At 33.9% G+C, this 26,738-nt stretch overlaps 1 protein-coding gene across 9 annotated transcripts in view; it reads left to right on the plus strand.

Annotated features, from left to right (window-relative positions):
- The window catches only part of GULP1 (GULP PTB domain containing engulfment adaptor 1), a 223,736-nt gene that overhangs the window by 132,032 nt on the left and 64,966 nt on the right, over nucleotides 1–26,738 (plus strand). For all 9 annotated transcript variants that reach the window (XM_019740768.3, XM_019740766.3, XM_019740764.3 and 6 more), the window contains one exon: nucleotides 5,468–5,529. In XM_019740768.3, the coding sequence (XP_019596327.1) occupies nucleotides 5,468–5,529 (62 nt within the window). The remainder of the gene's footprint in view (nucleotides 1–5,467; nucleotides 5,530–26,738) is intronic.

Below are 26,738 nucleotides of genomic sequence, written 5' to 3' on the forward strand. Positions count from 1 at the left end.
GCTGCTCATAGATTGTGAAAAACACTGAATGTATTAGCATTGCATCATTTTTTACAATATTGAATAGCTCTGTAAAAACTACTCTAACTTCGTAAATATTAATTAAATTTTAATGAATGTATTTATTTTATAACTCCTTTCCCTGTTAGCTTTTTTCTTTGAATTTTAAAATCCTAAATTCTATTTATTACACAAAGATGAATATTTTAGTAAAAATACATGAACATAGCATGTGACTAAAAGTGATGATATAAGTGAACTAATTATACTATATTTTCCTTAACTTATCAGTTGACATACTGATGAGTAAATACAATCATAGTGTATAGCACTTAGAATTCAATATTTAAATATTATTTTCCTTTTTTATGACCAATTCATATACATCCATTCATCTAACAACATTTAGTTTTCAATTTAATATAGTCAAAATATTAAACTCTGACGATATAAGAATAATGAAATTACTGCATCTTTCTTGATAAGACCTTGATCAACATGCATTTCGAATACCTAGATTTATTGACCCAGCAGTGAGAGCGGTTTGACAGTTGTTAAACATTTCCCAATGTTGGCCTTTCCTTTTATGTATTCACTATTGAGTTAGTGATCGTAGTTTAATTTCAATGAAGGGAACACACACTACAATGTCTATATTCTCATTTCCATACCAGTTACATGGATATAACGGCTTCTGTAGGCACATACAGTGACCAGGGACCATCCTCTGTACTAGCTCTTCAAGTGAAGTCACCCACATCTGTAGGAGTTAATATAAAGAGTTTTATTCTGTTTTCTTTTGCCAAACTATAAATTAGGATAAAAGTAAGGACTCATTTTGTATTACTTATACTAGAGGTATGTAATGAAAAACCTCTACACTATCAGCACTTGATGTGTGGATATAAATTTTTGTCAGTGTAACAACTTCAACTTGTCCACTAGTAATTTCATATTGTAATAGTTTGTCACCAGTAACAGCTAGATATAACTACCCTCTTTCTAGGTCACTGCAATATGACCATAACAGTGGTAATATCATCAGTTTTCAAAAAACAGAGGATTACGGGAGAAAGCAGTTATCTCTGCCTCAGGATTGGAATGAACCATCATATTCATGCTTCACTCAGACTTTATGTCCTTCCGAGCAGTGTTGTATGTCTTGGAAAAGGAGACATGAGAAAAATTGAGTTTACAAGTAAAGAAAAAGAAAAAGAAAAAGAAAAAGAAAAAGAAAAAGAAAACAAAGAAAGGAAGGAAGGAAGGAAGGATATTGGATTTTTTTTAGGGTTCATAAAAGCAGATCTTTGGCATTTTTATTATTTTAGTGTATAGTATTGTGATTTCTTTCCTTTAATATATGAGGACAAGATATATACCAAATTTAAGTACAAATTATTCTTGAATCAATCATGTCACTATCCAGCAGCAATCATAAAAGAAAACTATAATTAAAATGAAAATCCATACAAGAAATAAAAGTTTTACACATTAATGTCAATGTCAGTATGTCAATATTGCTTTTTGAAGCCAAGAATATGTTGTTTTTCAAAATGTTTCACCCAAGTACAGCTATCACATGTCCACTTCAATAGTTAGAAATAGCCCGGAAATGTGCCATGAACATGAGATTTCATTAATCCCATATGTTCTGTCTTCAAAATTCTTGCGAACATTGCATTGTATACCAAAAATATGTTAAATATAAATGTAGTGCACTATCCCTCAAATAGTATAAAATAATTAACTTTCCAGAACTAGATAGCACTTTATCTGTTTTCATATTTCCGCAGTTTGAGAACATATTAATATTCTCAAACTTGCTTCTCTTAACTCAATTTTCAAGTGTTCTGAATTGAATGTTGAAAATATTTTGTAAATATTCCAATATTTCTTTTCAATATGTACTTATATAATATTTTTATGGTAAAATATGTCTTTGACTTTATACTGTTTATAATATTGACTCTAAATTTGTTTAATTCCCAGGAATAAAATACTCATAAATAGCACAAAAAAAGATGACATATTTGAAGGTTGAAACATTTTACTACCAAAAAATTGAGTTAAAAAAATAACCAAATTTGATTTGTTTAACATTAATTTTTTTCCCCTCACTTATGAATTCTATAAAATGTTTGGGAAGATATGTGGAATTATAAAGTTAAAAAATTGAATGAAAAGTATATATTCTATTTTTATCAATAATATACAATACAAATTAGTTTCAATATCTTTTACCCTTTTGGTTACTTTTATTTCTAATATTCTATGACACTAATCTAAGAAACATTTCAAATTAAGAGTATTTATATGAAAAACTCCTGAGAGTAGACCTTCAGTTAATGTTTCTCTAAATTTAGACCAAAAAATTATCCTAATATTATATTGATTTCTACAAGAACTTAGTAGTAGATGGACTTATTTCAGTTTTATTGTTGCTAGTTTAATTTTTTTTGGTACACAGTAAAAGGCCATTTATTGTGGACTTCAAAAACAATAAATATACAATATAAAGAAACAAAGAAAACTATGAAGTTCCAGGGGGAAAGAAAAGCATTATCCCATTCCCACAAAACAGCCAGTGTAAATATCTACTTTCTTTCTTTCTTTTCCTTCCTTCCTTCCTTCCTTCCTTCCTTCCTTCCTTCCTTCCTTCCTTCCTTCCTTCCTTCCTTTCTTTTCTTTCTCTTCTTTCTTTTCTTTTTCTTTCTTTCCTTATAATATTGGTTTGGTGGTGATGAACTCCTTTTGCTTTTTCTAGTCTGGGAAGCTCTTTTTCTGTCCTTCAATTCTAAATGATAGCTCAGCTCTGTTGGTTAGAGCAATGTAGGTCCTTGTTTTTTATCACTTTTAAAGTTTCATGCCAATCCCTCTGGCCTGCAGAGTTTCTGATGAGACATCAGCCGATAGTCTTATGGGAGCTCCCTTGCTTTTCTCTTGCTGTTTTAGGATTCTTTCTTTGTCTTTAACCTTTAGCATTTTACTTATGATGTGTCTTGGTATGGACCTGTTTGGGTTCATCTTGTTTGGGACTCTCTGTACTTTCTTATGTCTATTTCCTTATGATTATTTCCTTTTCCAGGTTAAGGAATGTTTCCATCGTTATTTCTTCAAATAGATTTTCATTTCCTTGCTATCTCTCTCTTCTCCTTCTTGTACCCCTACGATGTGAATGTTGGTGTGCTTGATGTTGTCCCAGAGGCCCCTTAAACTTTCCTCATTTTTCGTATTTGTTTGTTCATTTTGCTGCTCTCAGTGGGTATTTTCTACCACCTTATCTTCCAAATCACTGATTCGATCCTCTACTTCATCTAATCTGTTGATTCCCTGTAATGTATTCTTCACTTTTGTTATTGTATTCTTTATTTCTGACTGGTTCTTTTTTATGTTTTCTATCTCCATTTTATGTTTTCTATCTCTTTGTTGAAGTTCTCATTGAAATCATTGCACATCCTTATAATCAGTGTTTTGAACTCTGTATCTGGTAGATTGCTTGTCTTCATTTTGTTTAATTCTTTTTCTGAAGTTTTGGCTGTTCTTTCATTTGGGACATGTTTCTTTGTCTCCTCATTTTGGCTGTCTTTCTGTGCAGGTCTTAGTAGAGTGGTTTTGTGTAGTAGGTCTCCTGTGGGGCCCAGTCTCCCTCGTCACCTGACCTGTGTCCTCAAGGTGTGTCCTTTGCATGGTTTGTGTATGCCCTTCTGTTGTAGAGGAGCCTTGATTGCTGTTGGGAAGTCAATGGGAGGGATTGATCCTCAGGCTGATTGGTTGTGAGCACTACCTATAACTATAGTGGAGGAACTGTCATGCAGGGGCTGACCCTATGGAACAGGATTCCCTTTATCAAAACTCTGGTGCCTGCCTCGTCTGCCTTATGGGTGTGTTGTTTGTGGAGGTGTTTGGATGGTATCTGGTGTAGTCTGAAGCTGGCTACCCAGTGTTTTGGTTCTGGGGCCTCTGGAGAGGAGCTCTGTTGCAGGCCAAGTTCACCTGCTGCCTCTGCCCTGCCTGGAGCCATTTGGTATGTGCTGAAAAGTGATCCTCAGGTGGTTGCCACCTGTGCTGAGCTTAGAGAGGCTGGGAGAGGCTAAGCTACGAACTGAGGCCAGCTTCTGCTAATGCTGTGCTTAGTGGTGCTTAGCAAGAGGTATGAGACACATTGAGTCCAGATACTTCTTATTTGGGGTTTATAAACCTTTGAGAGATTATAGGAAAGTCTGCCGCATGAGCCAAGATTGGCCATTTATATGGAGAAGCCACTGGAAGCAGCTTGAGTGGGTCCTCAAGTTGGGTGGGGCAGGGTCTCAGGGAATCACCAGGGTGGGGAGAATGGTGTAAGCTAGGTTGATGGAGACTCAGATATGGTGCTTGTCTGTGTGTGCAGGCTGGCTGAGGAGAGGTCTCAACAAAGGAACAGTGGCTTCTGCCAGTACTGCTGTCTAGTAGAAAGTTCTGCTCTAGCCCAGGCTCTGAAGCCAGACAATTCTATTCCTCCCTGCCTGTCCCTGGCAACTTTTGAGCTGCTGCCCCAGCACCAGAGTTCAAAGCGAGTGAGTCCATCATGGAGTAAGTCCATGTGTGGACCCTTTAAGAAGAATGCCTGGGACTCCAGCAGCCCTCCTTCTCACTCAGCCACAATCTCCATTGGTTTTCACAGCCAAAAGTTATGGGGACTTCTTATCCCAGCACTGTAACCCTGGGCTGGGGGTCTGGTGTGGTGCTGGGACCCCTCCTCAGGGGGGCCTCTGCAGCTGAGATATCCCTCCCTATTTTTAACTGCCACACATGGGTATGGAAACGAGCCTATTTCACGTCTTGGTCACTCATACCAGTCTCTACATGACTTCTTCTGTATATCCTTAGTTATAGGATTTATGTTCAGCTAGACTTCAGACTATTCTCAATGATGGTTGTTCTGTAGTTTAGTTATAATTTTGATGTAATTGTGTGAGGAGGCAAGCTCAAGTGTATTCATTCCACCATCTTGATTTGAATCCTATTAGGTTAATATTAAAATTTCCCTTTAGTAATTAATTCTTTGCTAAAAATAATAACAACTAGTGAAGAGAAGATTACTGTTTATTGATTGGGGAATTAAGAAAATAAACTAATTCATGAGAGTATAAGTTCAAAAAGATATTACATAATTAATCACATAATTGATATGTTAGTCATAGACCAACTGATGTTGCTATTTCTATATATTGCTTACAAAGTCAGTAACATTTGTATTATTTGAAAACATTTAAAAAGAAAAGCTGAGACATTTATACCAAGGAAAGAATTATATAATCACTTTCCAGCTACATTGTTCTTATATCTGACTAGTTATTCTTTCTTAATTTAGCAAAAGAATCTTGAAATTAGAAATTCTCTCACCCATATCAGATTCCTTATAAATGCTATTGCATGAATATGACACCTTTAGAACCTGTAATTTAACACTGTGTATTCTTCATTACAGACAAAACATGGATGCATACGCCAGAAGCTTTATCAAAACACTACATTCCCTATAATGCAAAGGTAAAATAGTTCATATATTATTGAATTTTATTTTGTGATAATATTATTATTAATTTATGGTTGATCTTAGAAAGTTTCTTTATGCATTGGCATTTCGTGGTAGATGATTAGAATTTCCAAGGGTCAAATTCTACTGAAAATATATTGCATAAATAATTTTGTAATGTGCAGTATGGGAAGTTATTTTTCTCTCCAAATAAGTGATTTGTTGGTTTTTTTTTAATTCTTTATAATTTATGTTTAAGTCATGCTTGTATTTCTTCAAATGATTTTATCCATTGTTAAAATTATTTGCAGTATCATAGCCTGTAGAAATAAAATGACCAACAAATAAGTGTTCTTTAAAAACATTTTAATGTTACATTACAGAGACAAATATAAAAACTAACCTCACTATGAGAGAAGTGAGATGAAATTTTAATGGGACAAACAAAACTTAAGAAGGGACAAACAAAACTTAAACTATTAATAAAACATAAAAAGTGCATTTTTTTGGTGAATCTTTTGTTCAGGTTGCTGCACTTTAATAAAGAAACAGAAACAGTCTATATTCCATGAGTCTTTGTTGTTGCAAAACTGGACAAATGTACGAGTGCAATTTACAAAATAGTCTTTAAAGAAAGATGTTATTTTTTGGTTAGTGAGCACTAAATCTGAAATAGATTTCAGGGAAATCTGAGTTTAAATTTGGAAGAGGCAGAAGTGAATTAAAGAGTTGGGTTTGGGAATGTTACAGTGAGTTGGACTTAAGCATCTGACGTTTGGATACAGCAGGGGGGAAATAGAAAATTATAAAATTATTTTTGTAAGAGAATTTAAGTGTTTATGGGTTGGTAACTTATACGTTGGGATATAATGAGATTAAGTATGCAGAATTATTTCAGGAAAAGTTTTTTAAAAATTGCACTGTATAGAAAGTCATTGATCTTTAACAGGGAACCTCTAGACAGTGCTTGTCTGAGTCTGAATGAGCAAGAAGAAGCATTTAAAAGGCCACATAGAAGTTCTCCAGAGTTGTACTCAAAAGTGAGCTTCTGAAGTGCAGCAACTATATGCTTTTTTGCTGACTTGGCTGCAAAGAAAATGTTCTAAAATATTATCTCTGTAAAACTAATGTATTTGAAATCAATACAATGATTATGAATTTCTCTGTGAAGTTCACATGAGGATTTGATTGCCATGATTTAGCATGAAATGTTAACTAAATGAGAAAAACTGAGTTAATATTATCTATCTCTTTTGCAGATATTCCTCATTAGCTATTGAGAAATGATATGAAAACTATATAGAAAAATTCTAATCTAGAAAACCACTGTTATTTTAAAGTGCATGCTCAGTTTTTGATAATACTATTGATCGTAGTAGAATTCTATCCTTCAAATGAAAACATCACAAATTATTTTTATATATGGTTGAAATGTTTCACTTTCAAAAAGTGGTTTATACAGGATTGAAAGATTGTAGTTAGACCTACCATTAACTTTAACTCTGTGGGTTAATGTGACAATGGAGATCTGCTTGTCTACATGAAAAAGTCGCCTGTGTTAATTCAAAGCTGCATAACAACTCTAAGTCATCCCACACAAAGTGGAGGGCACAGAAACATCTTCCCAGACTGGGGTCATGGAACAGAAGGTTGATTTTGTCTATTCTAATATGGCCTCCTGAGTGGTAATGTAGGTAATGTGTACCAAGTAGTGTTAAAACTATTTGAAGAACTTTTTTTTTTCTGTATCCCCTCCTTTGTGGTACCTTTTTAATTGATAATTTAGTAGTTATTTTTGAAATGTTCCCCTCTCTTATAGAGTATATGGTACTTCAAAACCAAATCCATGTCCACAAGAAGTACCTTAGCACAACAGAAAAAATGCAGACAATAGAACTAAATTTGCCTCAGTTTAGATCCTGAGTTCAGCACTTATTAGCTATGAGTCTTTGGGCAAATTACTTAACCTTTCTGTGTATATGCCATCCATCTGGAAATAGAGATAATAGTAATTAGAGTTGGTATAGACATAAGTATTAGATAAGTATTAGAAGAGTATCTGGAATAAAACAACTATTCAATAAATGCTAGCAATCTTTATTTTTTTTTTTTATTGTTCACAGAATTTACCAAAGTGAACCATATATATATATATATATATATATATATATATATATATATATATATATGTATTTGGTGAATTAATGCTTAATAACCTTTCCAAGGTGATGATAAAATTATTATACTTCACTTAGCCCCAATGTATGATATATACCAGGCATTATACAGGTGTTTTTATATGGCCTCATTTACTATTTGCCATGACCCAGTATGGAGATTATTAATCTTTGCATAAGAGAAAACTTCACATTTTACATAAGAGAAAACTAAGGCTGAAAGATTAAGTAATTTGTCCATTCCCACAAAGCTAGTAAGACAGAACCAGTCTAAAAAAATCCAAACAAACAAAAAAACGAGGTTTATCTGAGTTCTAAGCTTCTTTTCATGTATGTAATAACACTTGATTATTCATTCATTCATTCATTCATCCATCCATTTATTCATTAAATGGCTGTTATGTATAATATGCTATTGCTGAAACTTTATGAATGTTGGTGAAGCTTCAGAGCTATATGACACATGGCTTATATTCTCCTGGATCTTATTGTCATAGTATAATGTAATAGAAAAATAACTAACATAAAAAGGATATCATGTTCTAAGCCATTCAAATGACACTTAACAGAAAGCTACAGAGATTCAGAGAATGGCATCTCTAATTTATGAAAGTGGGGGTGAAGTAGAATTTCCAAGGGTCAAAACAAGGGTGGAGTGACCATGTCAAGCCCAGACATGTGGAGGAGCATGAATGCAGAGTCAATAAGGTCTAAGGCACAAACCTTCCCTATTGTCATAAGGCATATGACAAGAGTTGGGCTGGGGCATAATTTACTAATGATGATACAAGTGCTTTATCAACCAAGGTTCCATTGGAGAAATAGTAATAGAACTACTAGGATGTACACACACACACACACACACATACACCCACACACACATTTATTTTAAGTAGTGTGTTATATAGTCATGAGGGGCTGGCCAGGCAAGTCTGAAATCTGTAGGACAGGGTGGATACTCTTGGGTAGGATGTGACCAACAGGTAGAATTCTTTCCTCTTCAATTCTGTCTCAGTTCTGTTCTTAAAGTCTTTAAATTGACTGTGTCAAGCCCACCCAAATTATCCAGCATAATCTCCTTTACATAAAGTTAACTGATTATGGATGTTAATCATGTCTACAAAATAACTTCAGACAACACTTAGGTTAGTATTTGATTGAATAATCAGATAGTATAACCTGGCCAAGTTGATCACATAACACTGACCATCACAAATACTAATGTTGCACAAGACTAAAAATTTAAAAAAAGATAAATTGGGAAGGCTTTGAATGGCAGGAGAAGCAGTTTGAGTTGTGAATTAATCAAATTGGAAATTAGGAAGATAAATGTGTAGTAATCTGAAAGTTGATTTGGGTCGAGAGAGAGGATGGTGTTAAACTTCTTAGGAAGATACAGCTGGTCCTCTAATAACATTGTGTTTTTTTTTCAGTGTTATTTCATTATAACATTGCTGAGATACTATAGGAATTTAACTCTTGTTTATATCAATGAGACTGTAATAAAATTGGTTTCTGTTATACTTCATTTTGCTTATAGTCACAGAACCTATTGATGATGTTAAGTGAGGACTTACTGTATTTTAATGTTTCAGTATGTGGTCATAAGTTTATATAGGATGGCAGATAAACATATAGTAGAAAATAAAGATGTGCTAAATATTCCAAGGGAAGAATTGATGCAACAGAAGAATAATTTGTATGTGGGGGAAAAAGAAAAATGTTTTCATCCTAGCTAAAAGGGAGAATGGTCATACCAATAAAAGATTTCCATGACTTCACTCACTTTTGTCATCCACTAGATACAAATTCATTTGATAAATTTAAGAGTGCTGTTTAAGAATTATAATTCTCCCTGAGGAAATATATAATAGCATTTACATTTAGATGTTTTCAGTTTTGAATTAATAGTTTTTTGCTCTAATGTTATAATACCTTTATCTTCTTTTCTAAGAACATCTTTTAGTTCCACATTCTTTTATTGTATAGAATATTCTATTTGAAAACTTCACATTTAATATTCTTAATATACCTATTGCAGATCATCTGTGGATATAAAATAATATTTGGTTTCAAAGTATCATTTTACGTAGGGTTGATTAGTGGGTGTTTTTGGTTTGTTTTGTTATTTTTTGTGTTCGTTTTTTTTTTTTAACAAACAGTAACAGCTTTAATACTAACTCATTGGGAATTCTGCGTATTATCCTGTGTACTATGTAGCAACATTTTTCAAACAGCCAGTTATGCTCCATGAAAAAAATGGATCATGAAATCAATGCAGTAGATCATGGGAGGCATTTAAAGATGAAATAGAAGAGAAAGAGGAAACAAATTTTCAGAATGCATTTGGTAAAGATCAATTTGTTGCATGAAATTGTGGTTCATAGTCATAAGAGTTTGAAAGCCACCAACTTTAAGCAGTAATCTGCTTTTAAACAGTACCAAAGACTTCGCCAGATTTAACTAATTTAAATCACAAAATAATAATAGGGGGGAGTTGCTTAAAAGAGCAATTTACTTTTTAATAGGAGAGATGATCCACATATAAGTTTAACCACATGTCCTCATTGGATATAACATCTTAAAATGATTTCTGAAATATGCATATAAACATGGTAGGAGTGATAGAGAAATAGAGTAAAATGTAAACATAGGTTTGTGTACTCATTCATTCACACACGTACTTATTTATTTAAACTGAGCTCTTAACATATGCCAGGTCCTGATTTAGACAATGGGTATTGATTAGTGGACCAAATAGATAAAATCCTGCTCTCCTTGGACTTACACATAATAAGCAAAGTAATGATTCTTTTCTGAGAGACACCCAATATGAAAATAAGTATATTTATATTTATTAATGCAATATTAATTAGTATTATTTATATAGTATATCTAATATAATGTTAACACAATATTTTATTTATTAATACAGTATTCCAGGCTGTAATAGTTGCTATAAAGAAAAAAACACAGGATATTGGGAGTTGAGAGAAGTGGGAAAGAGGGTGCTGTGTTATATAAACTGGTCAGCGAAGATCTCTGAGGAGGGCAAAGCCTGAAGGAAGAGAGGAAGTGAAGCATGTGAGTGCATGGGAGAGGAGCGTTCCAGACGTGGCCTAGCACGGACTGGCATGTGCACGGTGGGTCCATGCGGTGAGGACCGCCAGGGGCCAGGGTGGCTGGAATGCAGTAGACAGCAGAAAAGCAGTAATAATAAATATAGTGTAAAAGGAATGCGTAGAGTAGAGCAGGTGGGGCGGCAGGTGTGTTTAGTGCTTTAGGACAGTGTAAAATTTGAGAAGCCCTCAATTATAGAGTTTTGAGAGAAAGCGTGACAAGAGCTAAGACAAGTTTTTAATAGGAATTAGCTGTGAGGAGGTAACGGTGGGCACACACCAGCAGTCCAGTCCAGGAGTCCAGGCCAGGAAAGTGTCAGTGTGGCTTGAAGCTGAGCAGGAGCTGAAGGAGCAAAGTGGGCATCTGGGTATGTTTTGAAATGTTGACAGGATCTATAGATTGTGTATTAGCTTTCTATTGCTGCTATATTAGAACATTAAAAATTTTAAAATAGTCATTGTTTACCAATAAGGAAGAATGGAGTATTTTCCACTCCTTCCAACTTTTGATGAGATTGCAGAACTGTCTTTTCTATAAAGCTCAAATACTGGAAAACTTCAGTTTTAGTGAACGTATTATTCTGCTGGTGTGAAATAATCATTTCCCATATGAGGAATTATGACAAATGTTTCATAAAAAACATTTATTAAATGTTTTACTCTAAAATGTATTAACTATCCCCCCAAAAGGCTGATATATTTATTATTTATGAAATACCTAGCTTTGTTAAAAAATATTTAAGGATGCAATTCTAAAGAGATTACTACATTACTTTGCACCATGCAGCAGCAAAGAGTCAGCATTCCTTGATGTAATGTTTATTGTGTTCCAAGCTCTAAAAGTGAGTGAATCCAAAATAAATAGGAACATAGACCTTGACCTTCAAAGCTTATGACTTCCCTAGGGAGAGAGAACAAACAAAGAATTTTGTAAAAAAAAAAAAAAAAAAAAAAGCTGAGTAGATGATGACCAACAATATAAAATATGAATGTCAAAGAAAGGTTTAAAAAGAAAAAATTATGTTACGTTTCAGTGATTTCTAAAGGTATCGGAGTTTCATATATTAAACATGCATTGTTTGCAACTATGTGGTTTGACAAGAGAGAAGGTTTGACTGAGCTGTGACCCTCAAAATTTTCCTGACTCAATGAGCTGTATGGTTTCTAGCTTATGGTTTCTAACCTTCACAACCTAATCTTCCTCAATATTTGTAGCCTGTAAGCAATTACTTGGCTTCAAAACACAAACAGACAACAACAAAGAGCAACAATAACAACAACAGAAAAACAGCTATAATCTCAAATATGACAGTAAGTGGTTAGAACTTGAATAGTCTAATCCTTAGTAGTGGAAATCCACATCTTAGCCACTTACATTTGAAACTTGCATCTAACGTCGGTCAGTAGTCATTGATACAGGGAAATCAGAATCTAGGTATGTGCTATGCTCAGATGCACCCCACAAAAACAGTGTTCTACCCTAACAACTCCATTGATCCTATCAGAATATTGTTATAGCCACATCGTTGCTATATTCTGTTACAGGATCAGAACAGCTACTTCTCATCAGATGATCTGGGTTCTAATTTCAGCTCCTCCAACTAATACCTGCATTAGTTTGAGTTTTCTCATTTGTAAAATGAGATTAATAATTATACTTAGTTAGACTTTTAGTTAACTATACTTAGTTAAAACTCTTACAATGCAATGAGGTAAGTGTAATTTATGAGTCAATATATTTTTAAAAAACTATATCAGTGTCTTATATATCAAAAGCTTATTATTATTAATATCTTTATTATAGAAAGTGTCCTGTCTACACTGGAGTTGCATTAGTTATTGTTATATCTTAAGAATAATTTAGACTTTGCATTATTATCTGACAAACAGAGAATCATGTTCTTAGAATACATGTCATGTCATGTATCTTTTCTGTTTACATCAGAAACAGTGAGATAAGCCAAGGTACCTATAGTGGTCAGCCTGAGAGTTTCAATGAGGAAGAAATGGCTTTTCTGTCAAGCATGACAGCAGACTCAATACTGCCAACATTGTAGGTTTATAGGCAAGAGAAGGTTTTGATTGTTAAAGAAAAATATCATTGTAATCATACTATCCTGTTACTTTGAGTTTTCAACAACTGCATTCTGGAGCAAGATGTTAATACACAGATCACATTTTGATCTTAAAATCAAATATAGAAATATAAGAAAGTCAATGCAAATCTTTTAAAACTGCTGTGGAGTTTTACAAGTAAAAAGTTAATGAAGAGAGAAAGTTACATCATGTGGCCTAATGAGTCATGGTAAAGAAAAGTTTTAATGTAATTAAATCATTTTACTAATGCTTCTCAAAATATGTTTGGTGAATATATGATAAATTACCCTTCAATGAAGGGTTAATATTGGTTTATGAATTAATAGGAGAAAAATCTGAGTCTTAGAAATAAAGATATCTACAACTGTGTCAGAAAAAAAAAAAGTAAATCAGCAAAGAGAACATTCAAATTGAACCCTGTAGAATCATTAAGAGGTGGGCGAAAGATATATCACTGTGATCACTAACATGTGTTGCAAAAACATCCAAAAATGATTTAGTATTCCAAATTCATAAAATTCTTTAGGGCAGCTTTGTAATGGAAGGAAACATAACATTTGCCAAATTTTCTGGTGTAGATACCAGGGGAAATGTAAAAAACATGAAGAGCTCTACTGCATTCCATGTAATTCATTTCATGAGTTTTTAGTTCATCTCAAAGCATAAGAACCACTTCAAAATAAATCAATTTTATGTAGATCTTTAAAAAAAGTTTTCTTAGATTTTAGAACTGTTCTTTAATAATGCTAATATATATACAACTTACATCCATTCCAAACATTTAAAGAATGAGCATATACATTGAACCTTAAACTGTAATTTCCTCCAATTAAAAATGATATACACTATCATATATTTTGATAATAATTATGCATCCATAACCATTAGGAATTGTCCTTTTATGTACCAAAGCACCACTGATTCATATTTAATATGAAATTAGAAAGCTAAAAAATGTTATTTTTCCATTACATTTCTTAGAATGGGAAACTGTAAGTCTTTCATGCTAAACAATGTGAAAACAAATAAGAATTTAGTAATAACTAGAAGTTTGTTTAACTGTGATTTTGTAGTTGGACTGTGCTTTTAAAATAGCAGGATAAGTGGGAAAAGAGAAATAACAACAAACACATGACATTACCTAACTTCTCAAGTCTTGAGAAGAATTTATAAAACCAATTTAATTTCTGAAAAACATATGCCTATTTTAAACAGGATGCTTTATTGTGTTTTTCCCCTTAAGTTTTCCCAGGTAACTGAAATAGTTATTAAGCATAATCTTGGAAGACATTATTGGAAACTATTACTCTACATTTGAGAATGTTTTTTTAAAAGTATAATAAAGCTGCTAGAAATTACTGACTATAAACTGAAAACTCCATATTAATTATTCCTTGTAGCATTTCACAATGGACTGTAGTATTTTTTCCTTAAAAAAGATATCACGTATAGTACAGATTCAAAGACTTTTAGTGTTCAAAAGGATTTCAGGAGTCATTTATTACAACTCCATCATTTTCTTGGTAAAGTCAGTTGAGGCTGAGAGGGGTTAAGTGATTTGCTCAAGCTTACACAGCAAAATAGCAAAATTAGGTGTAGAAATAAAATCTCCTATTCAACGTCCATTTTTCTTTCCATTGTAATATACTATAACCAAGTTTAAGGAGAATGACCTACTTAGCCAGCACATGAATGATTCCAAAGACAAAGAGGAATGTGTATACATATCTGTACTTTGTGTATATTATGTGTGAAATTGGTTTATCTATGAAGCCCTGTCTGAAATTTGATTCATTAGACATAATTTAAATACAGCCAGGAGTTTGGCAGAGATGTGCGCTAAGTAGACTAAATAAAGTCTGTATATTTGCCTCCCTAACAGAGAGGCCACTGAGTCTAAGCTTTTGTAAAGTATTTCGTTTTCCTTATACTGCTTTGCTTAATGCTATTCTATTAATATAACCCCTGGGTAAAAATGCCTTTGTGTTATCCATCTTTAAATGCTTCTTCAACTTGAGAGCACCTAGTTATAAATGGGGAATTTTCTGAATGTTGAATGCATTTATAATTTATTTAATATTTATCCTACATGATAGGTTTGGCACTAGGTGAAATAACAAGAAAGCTTGTTCTTAGCCAAAGAATGTTTGTTAAAAAGGAAAAAAATCTGATTTGGTTTCAAAGGGGTCAAAATCTAAAAAATAAGAACACTTTTTTAAAAGATCTACATAAAATTGATTCATTTTGTAGTGGTTCCTATGTTTCGAGATTAACTAAAAACTCATTTTTGAACAAATGACATGAATTACATGGAATGCAGTTGAGCTCTTCATGTTTTTTTACATTTCCCCTGGTATCTACAACCTGAAAAAAATTGGCAAATGCTTATGTTTCCTGCTATTACAAAGCTGCTCTAAAGAATTGTATGAATTTGGAATTCTAACCCATTTTGGATGTTTTAGCAATGTATCTCATTGATCACAAGGATTTATCTTTTTCCCCTCTTTTAATGACTACAGGATTCAATCTGAATGTTTTCTGTTCTGATTCCATTTTTGTTTTGTTTTGTTTTGATGCATTTGTAGATATCTTTATTTCTAAGACTCAAATTTTATCCTGTTAATTCATAAACCAATGTTAACATTTCACTGAAGGGTAATTTATCATATATTCACCAAAAATATTTTGAGTTGCATTAGTAAAATGATTTAATTACATTAAAACTTTTCTTTACCCTTTTCTTTACCCTTTTCATTAGGCCACATTATGTTGTAACTTTCTCTCTTCATTAACTTTTTACTTGTAAAACTCCATAACAGTTTTAAAAGGCTTTCACTGACTTCCTTATATTTCTATATTTGATTTTAAGACCAAGGTGATCTGTGTATTAACATCTTGCTCCAGAATGCAGTTTGAAAACTCAAGATAATAAGAAAGTATGATTACAATGATATTTTTCTTTAACAATCGAAACCTTCTCTTGTCTGTAAACCTACATTCTGAAGCCTGGAATATGAAATGTAGGGATCTGAGAAGAACGGACAGGTAGGGGATACTGTAGTTTGGGGAAGGAGGACATGTTTGAAAAAGGTAAAGAAAATAATAATAATGGTTTTATCAAGAACATTTCATTGGTGATTTTCTGACTAACTAACATAAGCATATGATAAATATAAGAAAATTGCAAAGAGGTGAGCGGTTTTTAAACAAAGGACCTAGGAAAAATGAGAAATGGGGATGAAGAGGAAGGGATTGTAATAGGAAGTAAAATATAGCAGGAAGCAGGAGGGTTTTGCAAATTATTTAAACACTGAATCAACATTATCAATAGAGAGTGGCATTTCAAAAATCAATTGGAAGAATGTTAAGTAGAACAAAAGTTGCCTCCCGAGTTTTCTCTTTGTCATTTGATTTCTGTGGTGTGAGATAAGGAAAGTAGCCAGCTCACTTTAGACAGAATCTATGGTAAGGACAAACCAAGATTCCAAATCGCTATGTTACATTTTAGGAGACATTTGGAGGAAGTAATCTTTCATCCCTTAAGAAATATGTACATAAATACATATATTTGAAATCAAACTAAAGTCATTTCTGTCTTCCTTCTAATGTCATGAACTCTGAGTAACTTCATTGCCAGAACAGTTATGCATATTTTTATGTTTAAGAGTGGTCTGTTGTGTGCCTATTTCACCAGAGTCCAAGAAAATGTTTATCATCGTCTCTTGCTTTCTTTTTGCTGGAATTAAGCAATTCCTTTTACTGAATCTTTAAAAACCATATTTAAAATAGTAAAAGTGGAGTCTAGTGATAGCAAAGTAGTAAAATTAAAGCTGCTGGGGACCTAAACATCTGATGTAATTTATGCAATCATAGTGTGAGAAAGGATGTATCTCAAAGTATAGACAACACAGAATAAGCATTGAAGAAGCCATTGTTCACATTATTAGGTTTTCACTGTATTATTTGCTATTTGTATTATTGTTTATTATTTCCTACCCATGATCTATGCTAATTATTAAAATTTAAGCAATACAGAAAAGCACAGAAATATAGAAATCAACACATTGCTTTGAATCCTACCACGCAGAAATAACCCAGTGTTAACTTTTGGTTAACAGTGGTCTAGGAGTCTCTCTCTAAACAAATATAAATGCAAGAATAGATTTATAGATAAGAATAATAACATTCAACATTATATAAACAATTCTAAACCAATAATTTTCTAAGCATTTTACATTTATCATCTCATTTAATCTTTACAAACGCTCAATGAGATTGAGACTATTAGTGGCCCCCCCTTTAAACAGCAAAATCATAACATCACGTTGCAAATAGTTAAGGAGAGTGACATTGGGGATGAACAGATAGTTAGGAAGAATAAACTTTATAAGAAGGAAATTACAGCATGCATGCTATTTTACAGTAAAACGCATTGAACTTTCCATGAATTTAGCAGAAGAAAAAAACAAAATCTAAATGAATCAAAGGAGTCACTAAATTTCCTATATGTGTATCTTTGCCAAAATGGATATTAATTCCTAATAGACTGCTCTAGGGTTAAAGGAAGACAATTATGAAAGTCATTAAATGTTTAGCATCCTTATGTTTTTCCTTAATAGCACGTTTTGGTTTTAAACAGTGTGTATATATGAATGATGAGGTGAATAGCTTACTTTCATTTCCTCCCTCTAGCATGCTCCATTCCCCAGTTTTTGTTGCTTATATAATTTTACTTGCCAGGATTTGCAACATATACATTATGTTCTGAAACTATAATCGGGATTTAATCTTAATTACATATCAAAATGGATTCAGATCACCATCACTCCATTTACCATTTCCTCTCTATTCTTGTGATTTCTATTTGATTTTGATTTTCATCTTCAAAAACTTTTTCAAAAAAGACTCATTGACTCCAATATTTTGTGTGGTATTTCACATTTGAGAATGTCTGCCTATCATCTTAGACCTTTCTTTCCTCAGAACATTAGTCTTGGTTGCACAGTCTTCCCTCATTCCTCTGATGAGAAAAAATATCTGAATCTACCTCGATTCCCTCCCCTCCCCCCAGAAGTTGTCATACTTTTTCTGGATGAATGCCTGAGACGTCATTCTTTATCATTAGATTTTAATAACATGGCTTATGGACCTAATATAAGTCTCAGAAAACATCTCTCATGGCTTGAAACCAGAAAATGAAATCCTCAGCTCTATTGTGAAGGCTCCCCAGAACAATTGAGTAAGAAATGAGGTCTATGTTCTTCAAAATACAACAGACTCACTTCTTCAAAGAAACAAAATATGTGATTAAGGGCTATTATGCCACTTAGTACAACAGAACCAATACTGTTGGATCTGGGAAGGCTGTGTGCTATAATCAAAAGAGCAAGGGCTTTGGAATCTCATTGAAGTGAGCTGAAAGCAGACTCTACAATTTAATATGGCAAGCCTAGCATTTAATTCAGTTTTCATATCTATAAAATGCAAAAATACCATGTTTATATAGCTTTTGTGACAATTAAACAAAATAACACCTGTAGAGTGCGTGGCACTTGGTGCTTACTAAATCTTAGTTTTCCTCTTTTGTCTTCTTCAGATATACCTAGATTTAACAAAGATTTGATACAATATTGTTACTAGGCATAAAAGCTTCCATAGTTTCAACCAATTTACAGATGGGAATTTTTAGAATACAGCACATTCATTAGGAGATCAGTCCCTAGTTCTTTACGTATTTTAATAACATGACTATTCCAAGAATCAGTGTTTTGAAATAGTAGACCCAGGTGGAATAGACTTGCATAATCTCCCTCTCCTCCTGCCTTATCTCTCAGGCCGATTTTATCTGTGGTAGAGTTACTCACCAATAGTGAATGGTGATAGGCAAGACTGCAGTGGTTAATTTAGAGTCAGAGAAGCATAAATCACCCCGCCCCAGACTGTGTAGATTCAGATAAGAAACGTACCCTGGGCAGCAAGCAAGCAGTGAAGGGGCTTGATCTGCCTTTAGTTGATCTCCAGTTACAATCCTAAATAATTAAAGCTAGATCTCTACTTCCATCAGGTTTTGCATTTATTTCTGAGAATTACCACACCACTTACTTGGTTACATGTCTTTTTTATTGCTCTTTATAATAGTATTGCTCCAGGCTTACTCACACAAACATTTGCCGAGATGTCAGAATGAAAACAAAGCAAATCTTATGAGCAGAGAAGCTATTTGCATTTTCAAATATTCAGACTAAATTATATGGTACAGGAACTGCTTGAGCAAAATGAATGAGATTGAATATGCTCAAGCATTGCCAGGAGAATAGACCAATATATTTAATTTTTCTTTTTTAAGTATGTAGAAAGAATGAGGAAACAACAGCTAAATAATTTAAGAAATGAAGTTAGAATTCTACAGATGGTTTTACAAGTTTGTGTGTGAGCATGGTAATAGCAGGTTAAAATAGTAAATCAGGTATTATAACCAATGAATTGTCCTGTAAAACAGAGAAAAAATTGTATAGCAGAGATGTGAACAGAGCACAGACCTACTACTTTCACTAATTTAACATGGACTTTTATAATGAATTAATGAAAAAGTATTGTTTTTTACAATTTATTTGCAAATTTCATAAGTAATACCTATGTTTTCCAGTATAGTAAAATTATAAAGAATGCAAACACATATGACATTCTAGTAAATGATCCAAATAACACGAGATTAATTCATTAAATGGGTGTAGTTGCTCTCTTAATGGCTACCAATATAAGATAGAAATCTTTGTGGTTAAAAAAAAACTTAATGGATTATTACAGATTTAAATGATTTTGATGTCAGTTTTACTATGAGAAATTTCATCATGTGATGATGTGTATTATTATATCCATAGTGAGTTTGATTTGGGGTCACAAAATAACAATCTTTTAACCTACTTCCAAGAGGCAAGTTTGTAATTCCAGAATATCTGATCAACAAAGGACATTAATGCTTACTTTACGGTTTACTTTACAGTCATTTATGGACTGATCTTGCCTACTTTACTTCTCTTTAGTTTGTACTTGGTGCCAGACTCCAGGTGTGTATGTAACATGCCTGCCTCAGAGTCTCATGGAAAAGACTGTCTCCAAAGATTACACAAGGTTGGGTGATTAAACCTACTGATGTTAGGTTTTAATAAAGACAATGAGAATGTTAAAGCAAGAGGAAGAATGCATACAAAAGCCTGAGAAGCTTCTAGGCATAGCTCTCTAGGGTCCTTGGTTAGTCATACAAGACATCTCCAGGATTTGAATCACCAACATATGTGGAAGAAATTTTGGTTTCAGAAGACCTGTTCTCATCTTGACCAGGGATGCATATGAGACTTATACACATCCCAGAGATATGCAGATAGCTGGCTCACTGTCTTACACACTATGGCACCTTGGGTTATACTGAGGAGCATCCATACAAAGGGTGAAGAAAAATTTCCTAATGGAGATCATGAACCAGTAGAAATGATCTTAGTGATTGAGGTGAGGTGGACAGTCAGGAAAAGCATGCACAATGTCCCAGAGACATCCCAGAATATGGCACATTTTAGAAAGTCTAAGGGTTCAATATAGCTAATGTTTATATAGGTAAAGTAGATAAAGAATTATGAGGATAATCTCACAATTGCATTCCTGGGTGACAGGACTATAATGATAAACTTGAACTTGAGATGGAGTCAGAGATATCTCTGTTACTGAACATAAAGAATTTGTCTGCCAGGCACTAGCAGAGCCAAACACCGAGAATTGCAGAAAGATTGGTTATTTTATTATGAATGGCACCACCCAGGAAAATGGAAGCTAATGTTCAAATGCCCAAACTCTGATGGTTTATAGACAAGGAGTTTTATAGAGCAAAATCATGAGTCATCACGAGTAGGAGGTTTGGGATCGTGGGTATTGCTCATTGGTCAAAAGTGGGGTAAGGGCAGTAAGTCATAATTTCAGGTCTCAAGGTGGACTTTAGAGTCCCTCAGTCTGGTTTCATGAGGCTGTGGCCAGGGGTTCATTCTGCTTTAGGGCTCAGGAGCTGTAATATCCCTTAGGCCATGATGTCATCTTTAGCTAAACAGAAACCCACACCTTGCGGTCCTTAGTCAAGGCATAGCCATTGTTTCTGGCTGCCTCAGGGGCTTAATGGCTAGTAAGGGAAAGGACTAAGGCTTACAGGACATGCTGTGAAGGAACTGAATAGAGTGCTGGGGCTACATATTAAATCAAAATCATACGTTAAACCAGGACTCTCAGTTTCAGTTGGTTGTTTGCTTTATGGGCTGAAAAACATCTTAACAATGCATGTTAGTAGTTTATTTTTGTGTTCAGGGCTGGAAGCTATACATCTCCGGACTCTTACTCATCACATACTATTAAGATTTCTGCTGTCTTGGTTATTTGCCCCCCACCCCCACCCCACCCTGCACTCCACAGGCTGTAGGCTAAGCAATTTCTATAATAGTTAAGAGCATGCTACGTGACTTCCTTCTTGGGCTGTTAATCCAAACTAGCATACAAACCTTTTTTCTTTTTTTCTTTTTCCTTACTTAAACATATTTTCTGGGGGTCTTAAGTCCTTGGCTTCATCTCTTGTTTCTAAGATTGAATTTTAGGTCCTCTGGAACATCTAGGTTGGAGATATCCGAGAAATAATTAAAATCCCAGAATATAGAGTATAGTATTTCATGATCACTCAGTAAACACTAAACAACTAAAAGACTAGTGCTGGCGTTTTGCATTTTAAGAATTCTAATAATTCCTGTCAGAAACCTGCTATAAATAGGGAAACAAACAAAAAATTGTTTTTAAATCTGTCTCATGCTGTGAACTTACGTTAGAACAAACTACTATTTTCTATCTAAGGAAAGAATGTTTTCTCAATTAACAAAGGCATTTGCAGAAGATCAGGTGAAAGCTGGCTTCCTGTGAAGAAGGAATTTGCCTTGAGAATTTCATTATGGCTTCTTTCCATCATATAGTGTCAAAATGAGACATTTCTTCTTTCTGTTCCACATTTTCTTTTACCTAAGAATTTTAATTGACTTTGAAATAACAATTACTTGAAGTTAAGTTCATGTCTGTGTGTGTGTGTGTGTGTGTGTGTGTGTGTACACATATCCGTAATGTACACATATGTATATACCCTGTTTCCCTGAAAATAAGACCTAGCCGAGCAATCAGCTCTAATGCGTCTTTTGGAACACAAATTAATATAAGAGCCAGTCTTATTTTATTATAAGACCAGGCCTTATCTATCTAACATAATATGATATAATACTGGGTTTTATATTAATTTTTGCTCCAAAAGGTGCATTAGAACTGATTGTCTGGCTAGGTCTTATTTTCGGGAAACACGTATACACAAATAAATGCACTTAAACAAGAACTCTGAATTTACTACATCGTACAGATCAAAGGACAAAAAGTACCAACTTTAAATCTGGCTGTCTTTATGTCAGTATAACATCTTTCAAATTAAGTTTCTTAAAACCTGAAAAAAACACAAAACTCATTTTTTTTCCCCTGAGTGATGAACCAGTCAATTCCTTTCATGTACAAAATAGCGAGGATCATCAATATTATATTGCATACGTACCTCATCCTGCCTCATGGTAAAATATCTAAAAAGTAATCACAAACATCAAAAAGCCATTTCCTGTGAACTACAAAATTGCATATGTCATTTAAAATAGTGGCCTTTCTACATTTGCAAATGGCCCTGTCTCTTTGCCTTACATTTGTTTAGGCGTTTACATTACAGTCAGGTAGTTGGAACTAATACTATTATATTTCACAAATAGTAATACAACCTCAGAGTGCGTGAATTACTTGTCATGGTCATCTAAAAAGCAAAACCTGGTGTTCTGTGCAGATAATATTCTTTTAGGTTCTAACATGTTTGAAATGTAATGCTTTTCCTCTCCAGACTGTCTTCTCTAGATTCAGAAATTCAAGAGGAGAGAAATATATTGTAGAACTACTCTTATATTTTTTTAAACAGTTGAAGATAATATTTTTATTATCATTTATGCAACTTTTATTTTGAATTTTGATGTTAAAGCAACCTTCTGCATAGAAGTACATAAAAAGAGAAAGCTGCTTTTCAGAGTGTTGGGCTCTAAATCCAGAGAAATGCTGCCGCTTGGTACTGTATTGTCCCACTTTTTTTTTAAACCTGTACACTCCCTTTCTTCAGAATCCTTACAAATAGACATTTTAGTAAGTAGGGCATGCCTATCCTTGACCAGATTAAGAGGTGCCACAATGCTTTGTGTCACAAAGAAACGTTATCACTGAATATGCAGAATTAATCTTATTTGGATTTGTTTAGAATGGATTACTGTTCCTTAAACTGGTGTGCTTATTAAAAATGCCCATTTCTGTCCACTTATTATGATTTAGTAAGCCTAGAGTGAACCTAGATATCTGCCTGCATTTTGACTACAGTATACTAAGAAGCTCTGGGAAAGATAAGGGTATTTTCTTTGTATTGGAGGATACAAGTAGCAAAACAAATGAAATGCACTGATAAAGTCCATTTTAATCAATAGCATTCAATTTGCTCCCTCCTTATCTTTATAGGAAGCTAATAATCAGCAAAATCGAGTGCCTTTAGTTTCAATTCTCTCTACTCTTGCACACCAGCTGTGGCAGTGTTAATAAGCGTCAGAATCATCCAAAGGTGAGGATTTAGGAGAATAAAAAGAAAATTGCAGGACCTGAATAATTCATTGTACTGGTGATACCTGGGTAAATAAATTTTGGGGGACAAAGCTCTTATAATAGAATTGACTGTGCTAAAATAAGGAGTAAGTTTTCAGTGCAAAGGAAATACTTTTCTTCAGCTGTTCTTAGATGTATTTGCATAGCATAAACATAACACCATCAAGATTTTCTGAATGTCCACCTCTGATGAGCAAGACTTGATGGGGTCAAATTCATAGAGTCATTCGTCTTAGTTATGCCCTGCCTTCCTCTATTTTCTCTTCCACATTCCCTCAGTGGTGACCATGGTCTTTCCCAACTTCCCTTTCCCTGAATTCACATCCTCTAACATGCTACTTTCAATCAAACTGAGGAAGGATTAGTGACTGGTCATTGGTATGTGCTGACAGATCAGCTCCTACGCTAGCAGTAATAATTCTACTAGCACAGTTGACTGCTTATAACTTGTCAGGAATGTATTCAGTCTTCACCCTCATGTCAATCCTATGCAGTAGGTAATGGAGTTATATAACAACTATAGTAACTTTATTTTGGTTACTCTTACGGCACCCATTTTACAAATAAGAAAATTGTGGTTTATAAAAGTTAAATACCTTGCCCATGGCTACACAGTTAATCATGAACAGAGGTCTCAGGTCCAGACAGCATGATTTTAGAGCATGAGCTTCTAATCAGTATAGCACGCCCCCAGGTATTAGAATGTTAAGCCCTTTGTCTTTGCATGTAAGTAGAGATTGTCTCCTGTTAAAGACCTTTCTGTGTCTTACTCTGTTCCGTTAGAAAAAGGATGGTTCTATATCTCATCCCTTGATAAGGTCTTCCTCTTCTGATGGGTAGTTTCTAGCTATTTGTTCCTGAGAAATTGCCAGAATAGAAATGAACAAGTGTCCTATTGGCACTGCCTTTTTCCAAAACCTATCAGCTAGTGGGCTGTTTTCTCCTCTCCCAGGCTTGAACACTCATCGTTGAACATTCATCCCAACCTTGAACACTCATTATGTCCCCACCTCTTGTGTACCTCTATTTTCTATCTCTCAACTTACAAACTTCATTTTACTCAGAAAATATATTTGTTACGTGTTTGCCCCAATTTCATAGACAGCCTAACTTATACTTTATTAGACTTCTAATACTTAGGAAAGCCCTAGCAGTGTAAGAACTACCCATGTGGGAAGGCTCTGAGTAGAGAAGGATGCTAGTAGGGTGGAATGGATGGTTATACACTGTTCCAGTTCCAGTGAGAAGTGGAAGAGAGAGGGGGGGGGAGAGCTGTATCTATCTAATGGCCGACAAAGGAGGTTCTCCATTAGGCATTTAATTTGTCGTGATTATCCCATGGCTGGCAAGGCAAGTTTTAAGGGAAGATTATCTGTATGTTTTAGAACACTTATTTTCTAATTTGTCAGAATGCATTCTTGAACCTAACTCAGTTTCAATAAAGATATTAGTGCAGGTGTGCTATTAGTGCCATAAAAATATACTAGAGTAAATTATCCATTATATCTGTAAGGTAATGTCTGTATTTTTAATTTATATAGAAATGGATATTGATTATTTACTAGAGGTGAAAATTGTCTGCCTTCAATTTAAAATTTTATGGAACACTTCCTGATATTTCTGTTACCCTTGAATGAGGTATTATATTTAAAAACAATTTCCACAGTACGTGGCATGTAGTAGAAGGCTAGTACATATTAGAAATAGTCCCTTTCTCTGTTTTCTAGCCATTCGCAAGAATTTCACTTAGTCTCTGAGTATTTCAAAATACCAGCAGAGCATAACTTCTTGAAGGAGCTTTTAAAGGGTACTGTACTGGACTTTTCCTGGAAAGTCTCTTTTTCTTGTAAGCATAACTAGACATGAACACAGCTGCCATGGGCTTCCCATGTGGTGTCACTCATTGAATCCTTTCTACAAATGACTGAGAGCAGTTAGTTACCCAGCGTATGCCTTATGAATCCCTGAATTAGTAATGCTGTCATTCATGTTTATTTTAATAATACTGTATAATATAAAGTTTTAGTAATACATATACATTTAAGTTAATGCTCAGAAATTTATACCTACCTGTATCCTAATTATCTAGATTTAATTTTACATTAATATATACTTAATAAAGTAAAGCCTTGACATGTCTTTTAAAAATGTTTATCATAATTTGCCCAACACATTTTTTCCCTAATAATTACCACCTTTGATTTAGTACTACAGAATATCTCAGAATAATGCTAATAATGATACTTAGGAGAGTTAAGTGGCAGAAATAATTGAGCTGTCACACTACCCTGTACTGTGGAAAGGAATGTCATGACTTCTAACTTCCAAAGTTAACTATATGGAAATAAGGAGAGCTCCAAAACAATGTATTGTCTGAAAAATAAAATTGACAAGAGGTCATGATTTATATATTTGGAAATACAAATCGATTTGGAAAACTTGACTCTAGAAACTCACTGGGGCTTTTAGAAGCTTGGCATATCTACTGGAGGTGGGAACTGTACTAAGGGGGATCATTTCTAAAGCAGGGTTTGAGTTGTCTGTATGCTATATATACCCTGCCTTATACATTGTTTCCCCGAAAATAAGACCGGGTCTTATATTAATTTTTGCTCCAAAAGATGCATTAGGGCGTATTTTGAGGAGATGTCTTATGTTTTCCATGTACAACAATCTACCTTTATTCAAATATAGTCATGTCATCTTCTTCTGGAACATTGTCAACATACTAAATGCATCCATCTGGCTGACGATCTTAACTGGGGCTTATTTTTGGGGTAGGTCTTATTTTCGGGTAAACATGGTAGTAGCTTTCACATCCAAGAATTATCTCCTGGTTGAGTAAAATAAATGTTGATGTAACAATTGCAAAGAAAGTTATTTAGACAGGCAACTGTGTAGGATAAAATATAAAGGCAAAAGCAGTTAATGTTTTATCCCATTTTGATCAAAACTGAGAAATATTTCTCCAAAGTACTTGAAAACAACAGAAGAGATGATGGGTTGAAATAAAGTTAATGATGACTGTGAAGCTGTTTTTCATATTCACAGTTATTATAAAAGAAAACAAATATCTAGTACGCCATTTTA

Source organism: Rhinolophus sinicus, chromosome 17 (assembly GCF_057876585.1).
Source record: "Rhinolophus sinicus isolate RSI-liver-muscle chromosome 17, RSI-T2T, whole genome shotgun sequence".
In the NCBI taxonomy this organism is placed as follows: Eukaryota; Metazoa; Chordata; class Mammalia; order Chiroptera; family Rhinolophidae; genus Rhinolophus; species Rhinolophus sinicus.